Genomic DNA, 22,016 nt, shown 5'->3' on the forward strand with positions numbered 1-22,016 from the left:
CCTTTCTTTATGCTTGATTAAGTTCAATCAAGAATTACAGTGTTGCATAACAGTTGAAGGGAAGCTGACAAATAATGCATATATTAACATTAAATCAAAAACTGAAATGTTATTAATATTTAAAAGAAAAAATATATATGTTAGAATGTTTTCATATTTCAACTTTTTTGGCAGTTCACAAATAGTCCTGCAGTGTGACCAATTCTATTTTTAAAACAAATATTTACAAATATTTAGCTTAATGCAATTTATGAGACTATAAAACTGCATGCATACAAGTATAAAATAACGAGTTATTTTAGTTATAGTATATAATAATAGTTTTCGATGTAATATATCAGAATGACTGCTGTCAATGACATGCCAGCAACAATGTTTTGAGACAACTATGCAACCTGCTACACGAAATGACTTCATGTCCACGCGCATGCATTAAGAGCTTTCAACTCACTTTACGCACTGATCTAGATACCTTAGGGTGGCTGTTAAATTGGCCTTAAACACTTTGTATTTGCGTTTTACACTTTGGTGAAGGAAAGGTAAGTTGGTACGTTCTGCGCACTTACGGGTGCCATCGAAACGGGTGGCGATGGTGTCGAGGAAGGTGTTCTGCGGGGCCAGCAGACCTCTCATCACGGGCATCCTTGTGCGGGTCGACTGCGTCCTCCTCCCGCCTCTGCGCCCAGCAGAGGCATTGGACTCCTGGTCACCCCCGAACCCAGGTAAGAATCGGGATGTTCCGGGCGCGCATCCTAGACCCTGCAGGAGCGCCCCGATCCGTGATACGCGCGGCTCCACTTTGGCAGCTCAGCAGTTACCATATCCTTCAACGGAAAGCCCACATATCTGCCTTACATCGTGTCATAAAGAGGGCGAAAATCCGCGTACGTGTCTCTGTAAATCAGGTGCTTGGTGGCAAGATTAACCTGTGCGTAACGGCAACGCTGGAGACCGAAGCTCCGACTGGTGAGGCGACTGCGCACGGATGCCGCGTGAACTCTTCTGTGCCACCACGATCCTTTCTCTCCACATCTATATTTACTGGCGTTCACTCGTTGCTATAACCAGCAGATGTCACGTCACGTGGTGAGCAGAGTCTGTTGAGGAGGCTAGAACCCTTGTACCAGCTCATTGTCTTTTTATTGTTTATGGAGGGTTCTTTGTTCAGATAAGAAAGCTTTTTTTGATTTTGAAGGAAAACTCGACCTTGTAGAATTTTGACGTGACGTTCATTTTCTTGATATTCAAAAATAAAAACAAATTACTTTAATAGTCTTCACCTCTTTGGTAATAAACATATTTGCCAGGTATAATGTAGGCCTAACTGTTTGAGAAAAATATAAATATACACACATAGGCTATATGTTTGCATAAATAGTTGTCATGACTTATTTTTATTTATTTTTAAGTCTTTAAAAATATATATTCCGTAGCCTGTAACCAAAACAAAAATACGTTTTTGTGCAGTTACAATATATTTGTTTTACCTTGAAAGCCAAATTTGAATTTTTTTTGGAAAATATAATAAAGTGATATGGTGTAATAAAGTTAACTCTCACATTCAAGGTCCAAGGCAAGTATTTAGCGGCCTACTTTTTACTTGTTGTTACAATCAGACAAATCAAAATAAATAAAAATTTGTAGCTGTTTCTTCTAAGACCTATAGGCATTTGTGTTTTATTTCTCCTTTTTATCATCATTTACGTCATCCTTATTTGCCATTGATTCATAAATCAAACAGAAGAACTATAACAAAAGTTTTTTTTTACTGGAACCTATTTGGGCTATTTATTTTATATTTAATTTGTACACAATCAATATGCATGTTGTCAATAATACCAGAATAGAATAATGAGGGGAATAATTCGGCTTTTTTGTCATTTTTCTCCACGGAAAAACAAATAAATGAACAACATTGACAAAGGCAAATCCAAAACTCACCACCGAGGTAGAAATACTGTGGTTCAAAATATTAAAAAGAGTAGGCTATGTACATACAAATTTGTAAGTTTATCTTACTGTTTATCTAACATTTCAGCATAAAAACATTCTACTTATTCTCTTAGATGTTGCTTTATTGTGCAGTGAATAGCTCAATCTCTCAAACCTAAAATGTGTCATATGGGCCTGCAGATTCAGATCCAGTATGCCAAAAATATTCTAAAGAGTGACATACTTACAGACTGTAAATAATATTAGTAAGCCATAGCCTTACCTTGGGCCCATTCTATTTCATACACTTTGCCATTTGACTCTTTGCGTTGCTATAAAAATATACAAAATAAAAGGCAGATTTAGAAATAATTAGGACTTTTCAAACTGGTGTCAGGGGACCCCAAAAAATAGGGGGTCTGTGGAAAAGTTCACAGAAAAACACTATCAAAAAGTATAAATTAATAAAATAAATTAAAAGGTAATAAAAATTAAAAGATTAAAATCAATACGCATAAAAATATATAAGTGCTAAATTGAGCAGGAATAAATGTTATATGCAATATTTTACTAATTTATAATATTAAGTTATACATTTTGTATAGTATGAATTGGGTATAAGTATAAATACATTGAAAGTATGCTATAATGAAAATGTACCGCTGCTATTTTAGAAATTGGGTGTCTTGCAATGAGGATGATCATATTTTAAGGTACGCGCCATTTAAAATACTGAAAACCCCTGTGCTAAACTATTACAGTATGCAAAATTATGGCACCTATCTGGACGCTTGCTAGAAACTGAGTAATGAAATTGCGACATCTGCCGGTAAGTTTAAATGCTGCACTCGGGCAGGAGATACCAAATGACTGCTCACTTTCATTGACTCTTCTTCACTGCTCACGCAAATTCACAGGATTCATAGTATATCGTTTCGCACATGAAGAGCAGCGTGCTCGGGATGGTGGATTGAGAATATGGATTCCTCAAGAAACAGAATGCGTTTTGGAGGTTGGCTGAACCTGTAGCCTATCTTTCTTGCCTGTAATACTGTTATGCTTTTGTTGTTAAAAGTTTGCAGGAAGTACCTAGAAATTACCCACGTGTTTTATGTGTAAGGGCTGCTACCAAACCATTAACAATTTGGGTTATGAATATTGCAATTGGTATAGGGCTACTTATTCTGTTACGTTTGCTGTCGTCAAAAGACGCACTTTTATGACGGGATATAGCCACCAATTCAAACTTGGCAGCCTTTACCTTTAAATAGAACGCGCACAACCTTAAAATAGAACGAACCCAATTTTTAAATACCCGTGTTAACAGAAAGGAATGATCATCAAAGTACGTAGGTGAGTAGAATTAAGGTGGTTAAAATGGGCAGGGCTTGGACTTGGTGGCCCGGCCCTTGTCTCGTAGTTGTTGTCAGGTACCTACGATTTTTCTGTTTCAACTCTTCATTATTTGTTGTCAGGCCATTATTTGATTATTTGTCATTCATTATTTATCTGGCGGCCGCCGTAGCTGCATCATGCGGCATGTGTTACTTTTCTCCGCGCCGAATCAGACTTCACCAATAATAGTTTGAGATTAATTGATAAAGCATTTTTGTTGCGTGAATGAAAAACAAAACAAAATAAAAACACAAAAACGTAATGCAATTCCAACCAATTCAAAATTTCAAATAATCAAATTTAATAATCAAAATACACAAATTAAAAGGTAGCTACATAAGCCTTTAAAAAACGTTTTGTTGTTTTGCATGTCAGAGGTTGGACATTTTTACTTTCTACGCTAAGTATGCCTTTATGCCTTTAAATATATGCTTTATCAGCGATTTCATTTGGAAAATGTACTTCACTAAAAGTATAGTATGTCATACTTTTTTGTACTGTAGCACTACATCATAAATATAAGTTTTTAACCCACTTAATTGGCTACATTTAAAAAAAATACTACTTTCTTGTAGGCTACTCGAGTAAACTTTGAATTACTTTTACTTGATAATAAACATGGGTAGTTCACACAAAAATGAAAATTCTGTTAAAATTACTCACCCTCATGCCGTTTCAGACCCGTAGACCTCCATTCATCTTTGGAACACAAATGAAGACATTTTTGTTTAAATCCGATGTATCAGAAAGTCCTCCATCGGCAACAATGCCATTTCCTCTCTCAAGACCCATAAAAGGCACTAAAGTCCATCTCACTACAGTGGTTCTACAATAATTTTAAGAAGTGACGAGAATAGTTTTTGTGCAAGAAAAAAAAACGTGTTATGTGATGGCCAGTTTCAAAACACTGCTTCCTGAAGCTTCGGAGAATTATGAATCAGCGTACGACGTTATTCAGGATTCGGATCGTGTGACCGCCAACTGCTAAAATCACGTGACTTTAATTTGGCGATTCGACGCTGATTCATAAATAAAGCCAAATGGGAAGCGGTGTTTTGAAATCAGCCATCACTAAATCCCTATTATTGTAGAATCTGTAGTGAGATGGACTTTTAACGACGTCTTAAATACCTTTTATGGGTCTTAAGAGAGGAAATGACATTGCGGTCAGTGGAGGCATTGAGCCATCGGGTTTCAACAAAAATATCTTCATTTGTGTTCCGAAGATGAACAAGTGAATTCGGGTGTAGAACGACATGAGGGTGAGTATGACAGAATTTAAATTTTTGTGTAAACTAACCCTTTAAGTAATATAGTATAAAATGTAGTGCAGTTAAAAGTACAATAGCCTATACGTTAGATCGATCGTTGTTAAGTAACGTTAAAAGTTTTCCAAAGAAAAACACTCAGTACAGACATTTTAAAAATGCACTTAAGCAGAGTAAAATTAGGCTACTTATATGTGCCTCTACATTTATGTTAAAATATATTGGCCAAAGCTAATATTCACCAAAATTAAACATCTGAATTTGACTGCATTTTGTGGATGTCACAATACAAATGCTAATTATATGCCGTGTTTTAAGTGATTAAAAAAAAACGTTTATACAACGTCATTAATTATTTGCAATGTGAAGAAAATGAATTTATTAATTTGCAGCTCAACGAAGGATTCGGCGTTTTGAGCTGCATAACGCCACCTAGAGGAAGACAGGTGTCTGTACCACTCTAAACATCTATAATCCAGAAACACATGCCCCCCAATGGGATTCATAATGAGGGAGGGGCTAGTCGTTTGAGTTTAGTTCCTTATTCTCTTGGATTGGTGGATGATTATCTGATTGAGTAGTACATGTATGAGCAGAGCAGGGGAGAGCCTATGCCATCCGCTCAGCTGATACGGAACAACGCCTTCCAAGACTAGTCCAAAACCTTTCAAGCTTCCATCCATATAGCATATCAACCATCTGAGATCTCTTCATTTATTTACTTCCGTACAATCTCAAGAGAAAAGGTAGGTGTCATATATTGAGTGAAAAAAAAAAAACATTACAGTTGGTGTCGTTTGATTGGACTTTTCTTGCAAAGTGCTACCGGTATGCTGAGCATTGTCGAAGAAAACGCTATAAAAGTCTTGTTGTCATCGGGAAAGACGAAAACATGGGGGTTAAAACCGTAATCGTATATAATTGCACTTTTAATGGATTGTTTATGTTGTATTAATTTATGACATCGTAAAACAACCCATAATAACGCATAATCTAAAGCTTCATTACGGTCAATTTATGAAAACAAGTTGTGTGTAAATCAGTATTGCACACGCTGTGTTTGACCTTTGTTCTAATTGCTCTGTGTACAGTTCCAGTTTGTGAAACTGTAAAAAAAAAAAAAAATGGATCTTGATAGTGACACAATTGATACAATGAAACGCTTAATCTGTCATTTTGGGTTAAAGCCATAGTGTCATATTACACAATGGCTGCCTGTCTGTCTGTCAAGTGCTGTTGCTTTAGTTGCCTGATGATGCATGAGACATCAGAATAACTAACTGATGTCTTTCACATAAACTGTGAGATTAGTACAGAGATAGTAATACTGAACTGTACTTGCATTTTAGTCCAAGGTACTTAAAAGAACAGCATGGTACTGCTATGTGTAAAAGTATCATGCTATTATAAAAATATATAAAACTCTTTGCTATTTTGTTATATTATAAACTTCTAAATTGACATTTTGTGCTTGGTCTCAAAAATGCTGTCCGTTGAAACAGGTTTAAGGCAAAAATGCTGACTCACTGGTTGTGTAACTATTTTTCTCTCAATGGAATCTATTCATTCTTTAGGGAGTGGGTACTAACCTCTATGGTACTAACACTACTATACATCTTATTCTTCACATATAACCGTCATTGATCTTGCAGGGTCCAAAATGTCTCAGAAGATCAAAGCTGGGTCTGTGGTCGAGATGCAAGGAGATGAGATGACTAGAGTAATATGGGAGCTGATAAAAGAGAAACTCATCTTTCCTTATCTGGAGCTTGACCTGCACAGGTGAGTGAGAGAGAGAGAGTGAGAGAGAGAGTGTGTGATGCTGCGTTCCACTCCGCTTTAAGACACGCACTTTGCGAACTTCCCTAAGCACTTTCCCTTGGGGGAATCCCTGCCACCGTTTTGAAGTGCGTTCCACTTTGTGAAGTGGACGAGGGAAGTTTATATGGACAGACCCTTGCTCCCTCGATTTTGACCGAGTGAGCGAGTCTACTTCATATGTACACTTCAGTTAGCTTCAAATACCACAATGCAATGCGATTGTAACGTCACCACATATCGCGTTTAATTTACCCCACCACAAACAACTCCATGATATTTTTAAAAACATTTAAAACAACCCAAACACATCCATATACATATAGAAAGCTGCATTAAACAATTTCGTAAAGGAAAAAAAGTAATAATAAATCAACTCCATACTGGATTCCAAGTGATCAAGGGCTTAGGGCGTTCCAGTTCAGTCCATTGCAAAGTTTCCACCAGTAGTGGGCACTCATGCAACGTAAGCAATGACGCACATCCAAGTGAACGAGACAGAGGGAAGTTTGCAAGTGAAGGGCATAATAAAGAGAGAGAGAGAGAGAGAGAGAGAGAGAGAGAGAGAGAGAGAGAGAGAGAGAGAGAGAGAGAGAGAGAGAGAGAGAGAGAGAGAGAGAGAGAGAGAGAGAGAGAGAGAGAGAGAGAGAGAGAGAGAGATTCACAGCAGGTGAGTGTTTCACTCATTATATCTGATTTCCCTTGTGAATACGTTAATCTGATTTAATGCAACTTTGCTGCCAATTAGTTGTCGTACAAACATGTGCAATGGTAACCATAGCACTAACGTTAAAAGGATACTTCACCCAAAAAGGGAAAATTCTGTCATTTACTCACCCTCAAGTTGTTCCAAACTTGTATGAATTTCTTTCTTCTGCTGAACACAAAATAAGATATTATGAAGAATGTCGGTAACCAAACAGTTGATGGGGTCCCCACCCCTTTGACTTCCATAGTATGAAACAAATACTATGTATGAAAGTCAATGGGGACCATCAAGCGTTAGCTCACCCATAGTCTTCAAAATCTCTTCTTTTGTGTTCAGCTGAAGAAAGAAATTCATACAGGTTTGGAACAACTTGTGGGTGCATAAATGATGACGGAATACTTAATGCCTTTTCACTACAGTTATTGTTTCTACTGTAACATGATTATATATTAATATGAACATGGGATGCATAATATTTCACAATACAAAAATGCAACATTATGTATAGTGATAATGCCAAATGTCTTGTTACCAGTAAAAAGTGGCCTAGATTATTTTAAATGCATCTAGTCACTGACTGAGTGCAAGCATATTGGTCTAAAATAATTCTGTATTTTCAGCTTCAGAATCATGAATGTTTTTATTCTGGTGTTACTACTGTCCTGTGCATCAGGTTACCAGCACCAAGCCCAAGTTTTACAAATATGACATTTCTTGTTTGACAGTATAGATTTCTCAGGCCACAATGTGGTAATCCCCAAGGCCAAAGGGAAGTGTTATCATCCCATAAGTTAGAACTTGTATTACCTAACATCACTTTCTGTGCTTGCAATTGTCATGAATCGTCAACATCTGAACTTTGAGCTTGTGGTTACAGTTTGATCTGAGTGGCTCTTCAGGTGTGAAGTAGAAATAAAGTGTATGAACTTGACATGGAGTTTGGTAGAATAGTGCAAACTAAAACCATATCAGCCTGAGAAGAGTATAATCAGTATGTTAACAAACAAGGTGTCGTCACTAAAGAGGGATCTTCTAACGACTTCTAATCTACGATCTTCTAATGACTGCTCATTCAGTCAGTTAACTGCTCTTTTAGCTTACGTTGTAAGATTGTTTGCGTATCTTTACCTCTCTCAACATCCTTTAGGCACACTGTTGAATGCCTTTTATGCATTACAGGCTTTTATTGATGGATTAAACTCAGCTGAGTCTATGGCAGCCCCTAAAAATGTATGACAAATTGTTCTGAAATGTCTAAATCCTCTAGCGCCACCAACAGTGTTTCAGAGTCATTATCGCACCAGGGAGTGGAAGTAAAGTGGGTGAAGGGTCACAGCCTACTTCACAATAGCAAGGACCGATAACAAGGAATATATGGGAAAATTCCGCCCCCTGTGTTGTAGCTCAGGGATACTTTAGCTAAAGTGTCACACTTCCTCACTAGTTTTAGACACTCTAAGAGGATGCCTTCATCATTTCAGTCACACACATGCAGAACAGCTTAAGCCTTTCATTTGCTTTCAACTACTCTTTGAAAGTGAAAGTTGCTTGGCTGAATTTAAATCAGCATGGATTTAGCTTTAGTTTGAAGATGCCTGACTATTCTACAGGCATGTTTTTGGTAACTGGAGTTCACAAAGTATCTACTGAATGTTATTCATTACCTCATAACTATAAAAAGCATGTACATTACCATTTAAAGGACACTCCAATTAAAAAAAAAGTTATTAATGCTTATCAGCAAGGATGTATTAAATTAATTAAAATTGACAGTAAAATATTTGCAGTTCCAAAAGATTGTTTCAAGTACAGGCTCTTTCTATTCATCATTAAATCCTAAAAAAAAGTAACATGGTTTCCACAAAATATTCAGAATTGATAATTGGATATCTTCCTTTAACAGCAAATCAGCATATTAGAATGATTTCTGAAGGATCATGTGACACTGAAGAATGGAGTAATAATGCTGAAAATTCAGCTTTGCCATCAGATGAATAAATTGCATTAAAACAAAATATTAAAACCGAAAACAAAAATTTTGAGAAGTGAGTTTTTATTGGATTTGTTTATTCATAAAACACACCAGTACAACATTAAATAAATAAATACACGTTATTGTTATGGGTTAACAGTTTATGACCCAAGACCAGTAGTGAAAAATGAAGACCAAGTGTCAGGAGTGCAATTAATTAGAAGAAGAAATTTACTGAGGAATAGTTTACAGTTTCATCAGCAGAAGCCAGCTTCAGGTCTGACAAGGAGTTCGTAGGCTGCGCTTCCTCTCTCTCCGTCTCGTCACCCTGCCTATCGTACATACAATTGTCCCAACAGTTATACTGTTCAAGGTTTATCCAGATCATAACTGCAATGTGGATGATTCTGATTGGCTCAGAGAAAATGCACAGTCATGGTAAATTTCCACACATTGTCAGTTAATCAGATGCATGCCTCCATAGACACTTGTTGACACTTTACCCCAGAATTAGGCCCATAGTGACCTTCCAGATCTGGAGCAGGCGTCAGCTTGCCCAGAACAACAAGTCCACCCATCTCTTAGGATGCCAATTCTCAACACTGATCTGTAACACAGAATATTGCGCACATACAAAGATACACAGTCTCTCCCAGGTTGGAGCTGATTAAGCTCCAGTTCTAACTAGAATGTTCCCCAAACATACTGATAACGTGCTTTCTCTCAGTGAGAGTACAGACAATAGTACAGGCAATATTCATCTTGACTCTTTAGTGTTTTAGTAAAAAGAAATATAAAATTTATGAAATTCAAATCCATATTTCATATCTGGAAGCTGGGCAAACACTGTTACTGCACTCCTGGCATGTAAGGGGTGTGCAATGCCTCCAAAATCCAAACATACAACATCTTGTTGCTATGAAGTGTTTAGTGACACGTCACACATCCCTGGGCCAGATCCTCAGTCACTCCTCAGAGACCAAATACACACGTTAGAAAACAAGAAACAATTAGTGGTTCTCTTAAGCAAAATCATAACTCTAAAGAATCAATTCTCCCTAGGGGTGTCCATGGTTAACCGATTAACCGTTAAAAATTGCGTAACCGAGTGAAACATTTTGCTCGGTTAAGTGGCGTCAATGACGTGCTTTGAATTTAGTTGTAATATATTTTTGCACCCCTAGAGACCGCCAGAGCGCTCCCAGACATTTGTAATATCCACAAGAAGAAGTCATGACCAGCTTTCTAAGCGGGCAATGAAGCGGGCAAAGAAAGCGTGGGAGCACTTTAAAAATGAGAGTGACGGGGCAAAATGCAAGTATTGCAATGCAGTGCATTTTTCAGGCAATAAGTCGCTCCAGAGTATGAGTCGCATCAGTCAAAAAATGCGTCATGAAGAGAAAAATAACAAGTCGCACTGGACTGAAAAGTCGCATTAGGGCAGAAGCAGAGCGGGAGCCGCGCGCGCTGTGCATAACGGAGCAGAAGAAAGAAAGTTTGAAGTGAGAAACTTGTGAATGACTAGAGAAAAGCAGACGTTACTTTAACTGTAATGAAGAAAACAAAAAAAGCTAAATCGCGGACTGAAAGCAAGATGGCCAGAGCTGAAGGAACGAGTCCACAGATGCTTGAACTCTCTGCTGGGAGAGGCTCCGCCGCGCGAGTCAAACGCTGTGTGAATCGTTCTCGGCTGCATATTTTACTACATGCCCTAATCATGCAGACGCCCTCGCGTTCACTTGCATTGCTCGTGAACTGGAGCGCATCTCATCCTAATTTAACGAAACTCAGCGTAGGCCTCACAGACATGAAATATATCTTAAGAAAGCTTGAAATGTCTTTTAACAATTTAAAACGAAAAGAAATAGGCTACTCTCTGATTATGCAATCCATGATGTGCATTTCTCTATATAGGCGCGTTCACTACGGAGATGGCGGTCGTCAAATTAATAAACTAAAAATAACCCTGACGCACACTATGGTTAACCGAGTATTAACCGCTAAGGGCCTCGGTTAATGGTTAATAAAAAACTTGAAAACGTACAGCCCTAATTCTCCCACATGTCAATATCCAGGTGATTTCCATTCAATTTAACTAACATTTTTTCACATGATACTAGGGCTGTGCAATGTATCGAAATATCGCAAATGTACATAATCGCAATATGCTATCGCAACGGCATGCAATATCTGAATGATTTTAATAGGCTACTTCAACATTGTGAAAAGTGTGCATTTTAGGTCGACGCATAGCAGAGAATAGGCTGGGCACCCGACTGTTACTTATGGGACTTGCTTGATGATACAAAGAGTTATTAAACCCAATAGTTTGCAAAAAACAATAACTTGCAGTCTCGCACTGTCTGACACACTCACTCATACCAAAAAGTGAACGACACTACTGGTCACTTTCAGAAGTTGTAGCGATGCTTTCTTTTCCCAGAAAGAATATGAAACACGTATAGTTTAATTCTCAGTTTTTAAATAATTTTTTTAATATAATTTAAAAAGATTTTACACACTAATTGCAATATCGTATCGAATATCACAATTTTTAACAAGATATTGCATATCGCATTTTTCTTCAATATCGCACAGTCCTACATGATACATTCTCTATCCTAGATTCAGTCCACATTTTAAGTGAAGGACATTGAATATCTTATTAAAAACAAATTATTAGTCATACTGCCATGATTACACCAACCGAAAACAGTTGAATTGTAATAGTATTTTTTCTGTTTTATCACTCTATTGCATTTCACTGGAACACAGTGTCTTTGTGTTAAATTACCATGGAATTAGTTTCCCATTGACCTCATTTAAATCGCGCCGTGGGGCACCATCTTCTGACTGCTAGTGTTGTGTACTTTAGTTCTGAGTCCTACATTACCAATTTGGCTGTCAGTTTAAACTGAGTTATAGCTCTTTTTTTATAACTTTTATTTTTAGATGATTTTATAGTATAGTAAAATATATAGGCTGAAAAGTAGGGGTGAGAGAAGGGAATGGGATCAGAACAATACCCAGGTCAGACTCCGACCTGCTCATTTGTGTCCTGAGCTTCAGACTCCGACCTGCTCATTTGTGTCCTGAGCTTCAGACTCCGACCTGCTCATTTGTGTCCTGAGCATGTGCACAGTTCACTGCAATATAGCTCAGACAGGTTATAAGGTATAGACCTTATTTAGCCCTGCCTCTTTTCAACACTGCTCTCGTGTTCTGTCCTCTGGTTTTGTATTTCCGCAGCATGTAGGTAAGATCTTATGGATTTATGAATGAACAGCTCATTTTAAAATCTTCCCAGTCTACTGACATTTGACATCCACTTTAAACATTACAATGCTCATTAACTTTAATGAACTCTACAATAAGTAATTCACTTCACAAGCTAATTACTTTTCAACAGCGGTACCATAGAAATATACAGAGCTACTACAAAAAACAGAAGTTCAAACACAAAATTCTGATTGCTGTGCACTTGTTTCTCTGCCGCATTTCTTTCCGTTTCCATTTGAATCGGCATCAATGATAGAACCTTTATAATTATTACATTTTGCAAACTATCAAAAATGAAGGAATGCATAATATTTATGTCAACAAGAACATCACAGAATCGTTTTCATAGAGGAGCAAAACTTAGTAGTTTTTTTTTCCTGTGTGGTAGCTATGACCTGGGAATGGAGAACCGTGATGCCACCGACGACAAGGTGACGGTTGAGGCGGCAGAGGCTGTGAGGCGCTACAACGTTGGCATTAAGTGCGCCACCATCACTCCTGATGAGAATCGCGTGGAGGAGTTCAAGCTCAAGCAGATGTGGCGTTCTCCTAACGGAACGATTCGAAACATCCTGGGTGGCACTGTGTTCCGAGAGGCTATTATCTGCAAAAACATTCCCCGCTTGGTTCCAGGCTGGATCAAACCTATAATTATCGGCAGGCACGCACATGGAGATCAGGTGGATAGCTCCATCTCAAGCACATATTAGAATCTCTATAAATAATTCTAAATGTAATTTTTATTTTTATTTTCATATTCCTGTTTTATCAAAATTCACATGCCAAAGAAAACATCCTTTAATCTGGGTAAGATCACATTAGAGGTAAAACATTTTCTGAAATCACCTGTCCTCTTCACTTTTACAGTACAAGGCTACAGATTTCGTTGTGCCAGGCCCTGGAACAGTAGAAATGACATACACACCCAAAAATGGAGGGGAGCCGCTTAAATTTGTTGTCCATAACTTTGAAGGTAACCTAAATATCACTAGTATTGTGAATCACTGTAGAAGTATTCTTGTGAATGTCTTTTTCATTTAAAGGCACCATGAAATCAAAATGTTTAGTTCTTATTTTTAAAAATCATGTGCTATCGTAATATATTATTTTAATCGAAATAACTTCTCTCTCTTGCAGCCTCATCTCTTTTCCAATGACTTGTTTACTTGTGCATTTATATGAGATCACAGTGATAGCAAACCACAACCATTCAATCAATTCCCACAAAATGAAGTCCCGCCCTACTTTTTTCCCCTCGTTCAAGGAACCAGTTTACTCAAATACACGCTATAAGACTATCACAACTTCCAATCATGCTGACTTTAAACGATCTAGTTTATTTATTTGATCTGAATTATTTACTATGGCTGCATCCAAAATCACATACTCTCTGTAAGTAAAATCTGTTTTAAATAGTATGTATGTGTGTAGTATGAATGTAATTCAGATATACTACATGCATCATGTTATGATTGTCATGTGATGTGACCTACCAGTGTCAGTTGTGCTGCTATTTACAAATTTTCTTCACTGGCTTTATGGGATTGTAAATTGCTCATTTGTATGTGCCTTTCAGAATCTCAACAGAAGTAGTAGGCAATCTGGGCACTTTTTGCCTACTGTCTTATAAATACTGTGAATTCACAGTGGGGTAAAGAGTAACAGAAAATCATACTTCAGTAAAAGTACAGAGACCTTAGACTGAAAATGACTCAATTACGTGTTACAGGTCACAGATTCCAATACAACTTGTGTAAAAGTCTTAAATTATCTGATTTTAACATTATTTAAATATTTTACTCATACTAAATTTAGGCTCAAAGATGCACTCAACACCTAGAAGACATGCCATTGAAAAACAAGAAACTGTTTATTTGTGAAGAGAGCAATACCGTTTATTTTCTAAAATAAAACTAAACACCTCAATATTGCAATAAATCAAGGTCGACACAACAGACACTAAGCTCAAAAAAGGCAAACAATATCAAAACCAATATCCTTCAAAAAGGTCTCTTTAATGTAACAGTTAAAATAATAAAAAATAATAAGTCAAATTTAGTCAAAGCCTGCTTGCACTGGACATCATTGGCCTCCTGTCCTCATCTCATATTATGAAACACCTGTAATTCAGCAACTACATACTGATTAACTCACATTCACGGAAAGTAGCCTTGTCTGCAATTTTGGTTAAGAGTTAAAGTGCCCTGAAGATGGTGATATCGCTTCTTTTGTAGCAGAAATAAACTTACAGAAAAGGTGGGGTACCATGCGAGTTGCATTACTAATCTTACAGTACATATAGGCCTACGTATTCAAAAATATAGTCAAGTAGAGACTAAAAGTTGCTAATATCTTTGATACTCAAATACTCAAAAAAATGATAGTCAAACTACAATGTAGCCAAAAAGATTCTTAAGTACAGTAACTAATTACATAATACTTTGTATATACTCCTCTTTTTATATACTGTTTTTCTATATTAAGAAAGTGTTTTCAGATGCAACCCTTCTGTATCTAAAATATGTGTAAATAGCTCTGTATGATGATGTCATTACAGTGGACAGTGACCTGTTTGAGCACAAAACATGTTTGTGTAGTCAAAGTTACAGTATAAGGCCACATGGCCAGATTAGCACACTACTGGCTCTGCAAAAACTGATCTGATGAAATTATTGTGCAAAGCTTTGATTTGAAATCATTTGGAATGTAGCCTATGCACAAGCATATCTACTTTCAGACCAGGTTTGACTGACAAATATCATGATTTTATATGTCCAGGTACTGGTGGAGTTGCTCTGGGGATGTACAACACAGACAGTTCAATCCGGGACTTTGCTCACAGCTCTTTCCAGATGGGGTTGACCAAAGGCTGGCCAATGTACCTCAGCACCAAAAACACCATCCTGAAGAAATATGATGGCCGTTTCAAAGATATTTTCCAGGAGATCTATGAAAAGTGAGTCGCCATGAAATGGTTGCGAATGAACTGGCATTTAATAAAAATTGCCTTGATCGTATCTAGTTGGGATCTTTTGAAATAAAGCATTGAGTGCATTTACTGTATATATGTATGTATGTATGATAACTCTGAAAATCTGCCTGTTATAAAACTAGTTTTAAAGACTAATAAACGCATGGATTTTTTTTCATTATAAAAGATTTTCTCCTGTCATGGCATTAATGCAATAACATCTTTTCATAACTGCCTATGCCCACACTGAATCTAAAAAAATAGACATGGAAAATTATATAATTCAGCTTTGTAACGAGCATTTGTGTGTGTTGCAGAGACTATAAGGCTCAGTATGAGGCCAAAGGCATCTGGTATGAGCATCGGCTGATTGATGATATGGTGGCTCAGGCCATGAAGTCTGAAGGTGGGTTTATCTGGGCCTGCAAGAACTATGATGGAGATGTGCAGTCAGACTCTGTAGCTCAAGGTAAGTAAAGCTTATATGCAGTGTAACCACATTATTTCAATTATTATTAATTAAACTTTTGCACCCAAACAATGCTAAAACATTAATGGTACATTAACAATAATAATTTGTTCAGCACTAAACATAAAAAACAACGATGGGTTATCTCAATGTACAATACCATTGAAAAGTTGGGATAAGAAAGCTTTTGCTTTTCTTTTTTTATCCAGCAAAGACGCATCAAGTTGATTCAAAAGTGACAGTCAAGACTTTTACATTGTTTCTCTAATTTCCTTTTTAAAATAAATTATGTTCTTTTAAACATTCTGTTCATCAAGAATCCTGAAAAGGTTTTCAAGTTTTCACAAAAATATTAAGCAGCACAACTATTAAGAAATCTCTCTTGAGCACCAAATCAGCATATTAGAATGATTTCTGAAGGATCATGTGTGACTAAAGACTGGAGGGATGGCTTTGCCGTCATAGGAATAAATTACATTTGAAAATATATATTATTTATAATTCTAATATTTCACAATAGAGACTACTTCCAAAAGCATTAAAAAATCTTACCAACCCCAAACTTTTGTATGGTAGTGTATAATTTTGAGTTAAAATCTTTTGCATGTTTTTATCCTGATTTTGTATGGCATTACTCATTTTGAAAGTATTATGAAATAATTATTACATTTATAGTGAGTAAACTTTCTGTTCTCTGTCTCTAGGCTATGGGTCATTGGGTATGATGACCAGCGTTCTTGTGTGTCCTGATGGGCGTACGGTAGAAGCTGAGGCAGCCCATGGCACCGTGACGCGGCATTATCGAATGCACCAGCAGGGCAAGGAGACGTCCACCAACCCCATTGGTGATGAAAACACTTACTTCACTACCAGTCAATCAATAAAATCCACAGCAGATACGCAAAGAGACTGCTTTTCATGATCATCGCACTTCATAGACTCATAATTTTATCCCATCAGCCTCTATCTTTGCGTGGACGCGAGGACTGCTGCACCGGGCAGAGCTGGATAAGAACGCAGAGCTGCGTGTGTTTGCTGAGGCTCTGGAGGCCGTTTGTGTCGAGACCATTGAAGCTGGTTTCATGACCAAGGACCTGGCCATCTGCATCAAGGGCATGTCTAAGTACGTCCATTATCTACTCTGGGTCACTTCTAAAATGCATAGTACTTATTGATGGTCATTAGAAAGATTTCTCAATTATGATTGTTTTGTCAGTTATAGAGTGTTAGACATGTGGATTTGATGATGACTTATAGGGGGCTTTCTAAATACTATGAATTCAGGGATACAAGCTTAAAGGAACCCTCCACCAGATATTGAGTCAGATATTGACTTGGGTACTGGGAAGCACAGGTCAAGCACTGTTACTCTTGCAAAAAGATATCACGCAACACATTGCGATCGATCATCAGCCGGAGGACGTGAGGATGAGAGCTGTGATCTCTGCGCCCAACTAGCAGTGCTTCGCCCTTGCTTCCCCATAATATAGTCCTAAGTCAATATTTAATATTGCATTAAAAAAACACTGAAGACTAAGCTAAGTTTTTTTTTAAAGTATATTCATAAGACATTGTATGCCTGTGCAAAGATGTTCTGATATTTTTATATTAATTTTTCTTTCTGTTTATTTCTTTTAAGAGTTGCACGTTCCGATTACCTCAACACTTTTGAGTTCTTGGACAAACTGGCCGAGAATCTGAAGATAAAGTTGTCAAGTCAGCCCAAACTGTGAAGCTGCTGGGTTTTAATGGGGTGTCCATGTACACACACACACACACTTGCACGCAGCCCACAACCCACCTCAAGCCGCAGATTTTGTCAGCCTCATCTCCTGTCTAACTAGGACCAAAGACAGAGAAATGGACTTCACCACTAGAACCAGTAGGGGGAGCAGTGCACTTTCAACTGGAAGACATGAAAGTGCCTTTTTAAATGGAAGGAGCTACTGTAACCTTCATTACACTTTTAAAAACAAATTGGGAGCACTTGTATAGGACATTTTTATCCCTATTTATGCATTTTATCATCACTTTTTTTGCCATGTCCCCTGTAGTGCATAAACGTGTTTATGTTCTATTGCTGTAGTGCAGTGTGCAGCCCATCTCTCAGATGCTTGAACACCTGTTGCCTTATCATCTGCATTGGTAATTGTCTTCAGGCTGCCACTCTTGAAGCTGTCCTAAGAACAGTGAGATTAGGTCTTAACAATGTAAATACCTGCTTTTAATTGAAATGCTGGTAGTTCATTCCGGTAGACATTCCTCTCCATTCTTCAACAGTCTGTTCCACTGTCTGTCACCGTTTTACAAAAGTAATTTCCGTATATGCTTCTGTTTATGTCAGTCTGTGTGCTCATGTGATCAGGTCTTGTGATATGACTTCAGTAATAAATGAGACTTTTTAAGAAGAGTATCTCTCACATGTTTTGTCTTTTTTCTGAACTTGATAATTTATTAAATGTTTGTTGTATGAATTTAAATGTTAAGCATTGGGCTTCAGATCTACTACGCTGGATCCACTTCAATAATTCAATGGCAAACAAATTGATTTTACTATATGGTTTAAAATATTAAAGCCGGGTCCATAATCGAACAATGAGCGAACTGATGTCATGATTAAAAGCCTTTGTGATAAATACCGTAAAATTGTACGATCTATGTAGAGCCTCCCAAGCTTATTGTTCCTTACAAAAGAGTAAAAGTTAGTTTTTACTCTTGTATTTCACAGTTTACAGTAGTGGCCAAAAGTGATGCCAGGCTTAGGAAAATTAGCATCTTCATCCTTGATTCAAATACTTGTAAAAAATGTATTAAAGATTTTGTAAGCGTATTCAGTAGTTGTGCTTGGAGTAAATTGTTTTATTTGTGATAACACAATGAAAAATTTAACACTGCGGACATAATTTTTGGACATGCTGTCAGTTTTTGTGTGTATAGTATAAATTAAAACCTGTAGCTGTAGCCATTTATTTATTTATTTATTTATTTTTTGCAGTTATTTTCTTATTAATATTTAGATTAATAGATTAATATTTTAACTATGTTTAGTGTTTTTGTTCTTCTTCTTCTTCCCTTATATTTAAAATATTAAATAAATATAAAATATATTCACATATTTTGATGGTTTAATTGAACTTGTAAGGTCATTAAAACAAATATTGATAACACTTTATTGTACAATGTCCTTGTGCATGTTACATGTAGTTATTATGCATAATGCATTACATGCAACTAACTGTAAATCAATACATTTATGCCCGGTTTCAACGACAAGTCTTAGTCTCAGACTAAAATGCATGTTTGAGCTGATTTGAAAGCATGTTGAACTGACATATGTCAGTGGCATTGTTTTGTTTTTCTCTCAAGATAAAAGTTAATTTATATAATTTCACTAAGGGCTTAATCTAAGCTCTGTCTGTGAAACCAGGCCTTAGTTAACTCAGAACTTAAATGTTTGATTACACTGTAATAAAGACCTTAAAATAAAGTGTTAACTCAAATATCCCCTCCACACATCACTTTTGGCCACTACTGCAAACGCTAGTGTACATTAAACACTAGACTACAAAACATCGCTGTGGAACATATAATATAATACCTTAGTTACTGTCTCTTTTGTTTGTATAAACTATTACATTTAAACTTTGCTGCAACAAAATCATACTGTGGTGTCTGTGACCTAATAAAATCATGTTGTCTTGTCAGTTCTCAGTTGAGGAGCTTGTGGCGGTTCATTCACTAGATGGCAGCACAATGTCGTGAAGACGGACAGGCTGTTGCAAGGAGCCTGCCATCTTACTACAGTGAAGGACAGGCAGATTTTTTTTTTCCTTCTTCTTATTTTTCTTCTTTTTTCTAAGCTATAATTATTATAATAGTATTATACATTTTCGTTTAATTATTAATGACGTTTTAATCAGTGTTTGAATGGTAAAATAGGCCTACATGAATTAAAATGTGCACATGTAGACCTACAGGATGTGACTTCCACCAGGTGACCAGAAAATCAGAGTAGGCCTGTGTCTGAGCACCAAATAGTCTGAACAAAGACTTCTGCCTACACACTCCAGACCAAGTGTCCTTGACTTTATTAGATATGTGACAATGGTTTGCCCCAGTGAGAGCAGAGAGCGGAGGGAAAGACATCGGGCATGAGTAAAGAGAGAGAGAGAAGATAAAGACATCATCCCTCAGACTGTCACCATTGTGCCGTGATAATTGGATTCTCCCTGTATGAATGGATACTCATTCATGGGCTTTGTCAGTGTAAAGATTACTATTGTGCCACAGGAAGTAAAGCCTAATGAATATGAAATGAGGCCGGTGGTGATTCTGACGTAAATGGCGTAGGGCCTATGCACAAGTTGAGGTCACTGGACACTGCAAACCCCGCCCAGGAGCCGATTTCATTGGTCAATTTAATTACGCATCATCTGTCAAGAAAAGTTCAGACAAAATGCTATCTATCAGGATGTGCTACCAACGGTGCTATACTAAACCAGAATGAATCCCTTTTCAATTCAAGGTTTTATAAACGTGCCTTAGAAAAAACATTACTTGCATCTTGAGACAAAACAATGCCTCTGACATATTTTAAGATGTTTCAGTGAAATTTGCTTTTTAGTTAAACCAGCTCAAATATGCATTTAATCTAAGACTAGCTTAAATCTTGTCTGTGAAACCAGGGCTTTAGGTTAAGGATTAGCTTTTATTTTTATTTAAATCTTTAGAATAGTAAAATCATACATTATTTAGACACCAGTGGCCTGTACCATGATGGTAGTTTAACAAACTCAGGATTAGTTTTGATTTGACAAAACCAAACCAATCCATTCAGGCTTTGTTGGTACCATGATGCTGATTATCAGCTTTCTCTGTAAACTCAGGCTCTGATCCTGAGTTTAGGAGTTTAGCTGTGACATCAGCAGTGAACAGCCAATCACAGGCTGTGGATCAGTGGAAATGAGATTAATTTCTCTCTTCTGCAGATTACATGATTGAAAAATATTAAGAGTTTAAACACATTTACACAGCACGAAGAAAAGAGCTGTCTATGAAAGAGGACAACTTAAAGAAAAATGTACATTTATATAGGCTATTTATATTCATTTTTAACAAAGTGCATATTAATGATTGATTAACTAAAATGATAAATGTGTGATAGATTAAGTGTATAATAATTACATAAATTATATCTAAATCATTCTAAATTATAATTATAAATAAGCATTATTAAAAGCCAGACACTTTAGTCTTTAAAAACCGTTTGCTATGTAGTGACCTTTAATTTGGATTAGAAACAGGGGGAGTGACTTTATTGCATCAGAAGTGTGTCACTTTGCTCACAGCTGATTGGTCCAATTTGAGTTTAAGCTCTCTCTCATTCAGAACATAACCTGCCCTGGAGCAGGTTAGCCATGGAGTGTAAGCCAAACCACTTTAAGGGTACCTAAAACCCAGGATTGGCACAAACTAAGCTCAAACATATCTGGATAGCCAGCTAAACCGGCTTCATGGTATAGGCCCCAGATGTATAATAATAGTTGGTGCAGGACACAATAGTTACTATATGAGGATAGCTAAATAAAGTGAACTGTGACATATTATACCCAACTCTTCTTCATACAGTGGACTACCAGTAAAATTGATTTTAAAAAAATTGGGACCACAATTATTTATTTAATTGCTAATTACACCACAGACTGAACAAAATGAAGCATTGCTTGGTCACTGTTTGACCTGAATTGGTATTATTTAATTGTGTACTTATCTACTTATATTTATTGTATAGTACTTATTGTACTTACCTATATATAACAGCTGACAGGTGATTGGTTGATTTTAATCCATTACATACCTTTCTATCAAAGTTTTCTGACATTATCAAGATGTTCTGACAGTTTAACTCTGAATTCTTGTCATATTTTATTTTCTAAACTATAGAGAATACACTGTAATAATGTGAGCAAATGTTGACGGTGTCTAAATAAATTTAGGTTTGACTCTATAATATTTTGCATTTACAGACATTTTTAAAAAGGGTCACTAAACCAGCCAACATCATTTGCACCAAGAAGCCACACCAGCTAGTTTACACCTTTAGAGAAAGACATTGAAAATGAATAAACTGATTAATGATTGAGATATGGCTTGACGTTGTTTCTCTTTCTCTGTCTCTGTCTGAGAGTACACCTTTCTCCTGT

At 36.8% G+C, this 22,016-nt stretch overlaps 2 protein-coding genes across 5 annotated transcripts in view; one reads left to right on the top strand and one right to left on the bottom strand.

Moving 5' to 3' along the window:
* The window catches only part of kcnh3 (potassium voltage-gated channel, subfamily H (eag-related), member 3), a 165,192-nt gene extending 160,909 nt beyond the window's left edge, over positions 1 to 4,283 (bottom strand). Inside the window, exon 1 of one of the 2 annotated variants that reach the window (XM_067443871.1) lies at positions 3,991 to 4,283. Coding sequence is in view for 1 of the 2 variants with exons in the window: in XM_067443869.1 (XP_067299970.1) it covers positions 567 to 642 (76 nt within the window). In the remaining variant the exon portion in view is untranslated. Of the gene's footprint in view, positions 1 to 566; positions 1,057 to 3,990 lie in introns of those variants that run through there. The other variant, XM_067443869.1, reaches the window with a different exon arrangement.
* Positions 2,794 to 18,223, top strand: idh1 (isocitrate dehydrogenase (NADP(+)) 1). 3 transcript variants are annotated; one of them, XM_067443872.1, is made up of 9 exons: positions 2,794 to 2,944; positions 6,248 to 6,377; positions 12,762 to 13,053; positions 13,241 to 13,346; positions 15,152 to 15,329; positions 15,662 to 15,813; positions 16,518 to 16,658; positions 16,774 to 16,936; positions 17,453 to 18,223. In XM_067443872.1, exons 1-9 carry the CDS (start codon positions 2,911 to 2,913, stop codon positions 17,544 to 17,546), a joined length of 1,290 nt encoding a protein of 429 aa, XP_067299973.1. In that variant the 5' UTR covers positions 2,794 to 2,910; the 3' UTR covers positions 17,547 to 18,223. The 3 variants fall into 3 exon arrangements, with proteins under 3 accessions (XP_067299973.1, XP_067299976.1, XP_067299975.1); XM_067443875.1 differs by lacking the exon at positions 2,794 to 2,944 and adding an exon at positions 4,462 to 4,589; XM_067443874.1 differs by lacking the exon at positions 2,794 to 2,944 and adding an exon at positions 5,173 to 5,341.
* Positions 18,224 to 22,016: the final 3,793 nt, after the last annotated feature.

Source organism: Pseudorasbora parva, chromosome 5 (genome assembly GCF_024679245.1).
Source record: "Pseudorasbora parva isolate DD20220531a chromosome 5, ASM2467924v1, whole genome shotgun sequence".
Classification (NCBI taxonomy): Eukaryota; Metazoa; Chordata; class Actinopteri; order Cypriniformes; family Gobionidae; genus Pseudorasbora; species Pseudorasbora parva.

Bases quoted from the DNA above. Each gene is read 5' to 3' on its own strand.
- idh1 (XM_067443872.1), top strand. From the start codon at position 2,911: ATGGATTCCTCAAGAAACAGAATGCGTTTTGGAG. The intron at 15,814-16,517 runs GTAAGTAAAGCT...CTCTGTCTCTAG, and splicing joins GTCAGACTCTGTAGCTCAAG to GCTATGGGTCATTGGGTATG. The intron at 16,659-16,773 runs GTGATGAAAACA...TTATCCCATCAG, and splicing joins GACGTCCACCAACCCCATTG to CCTCTATCTTTGCGTGGACG.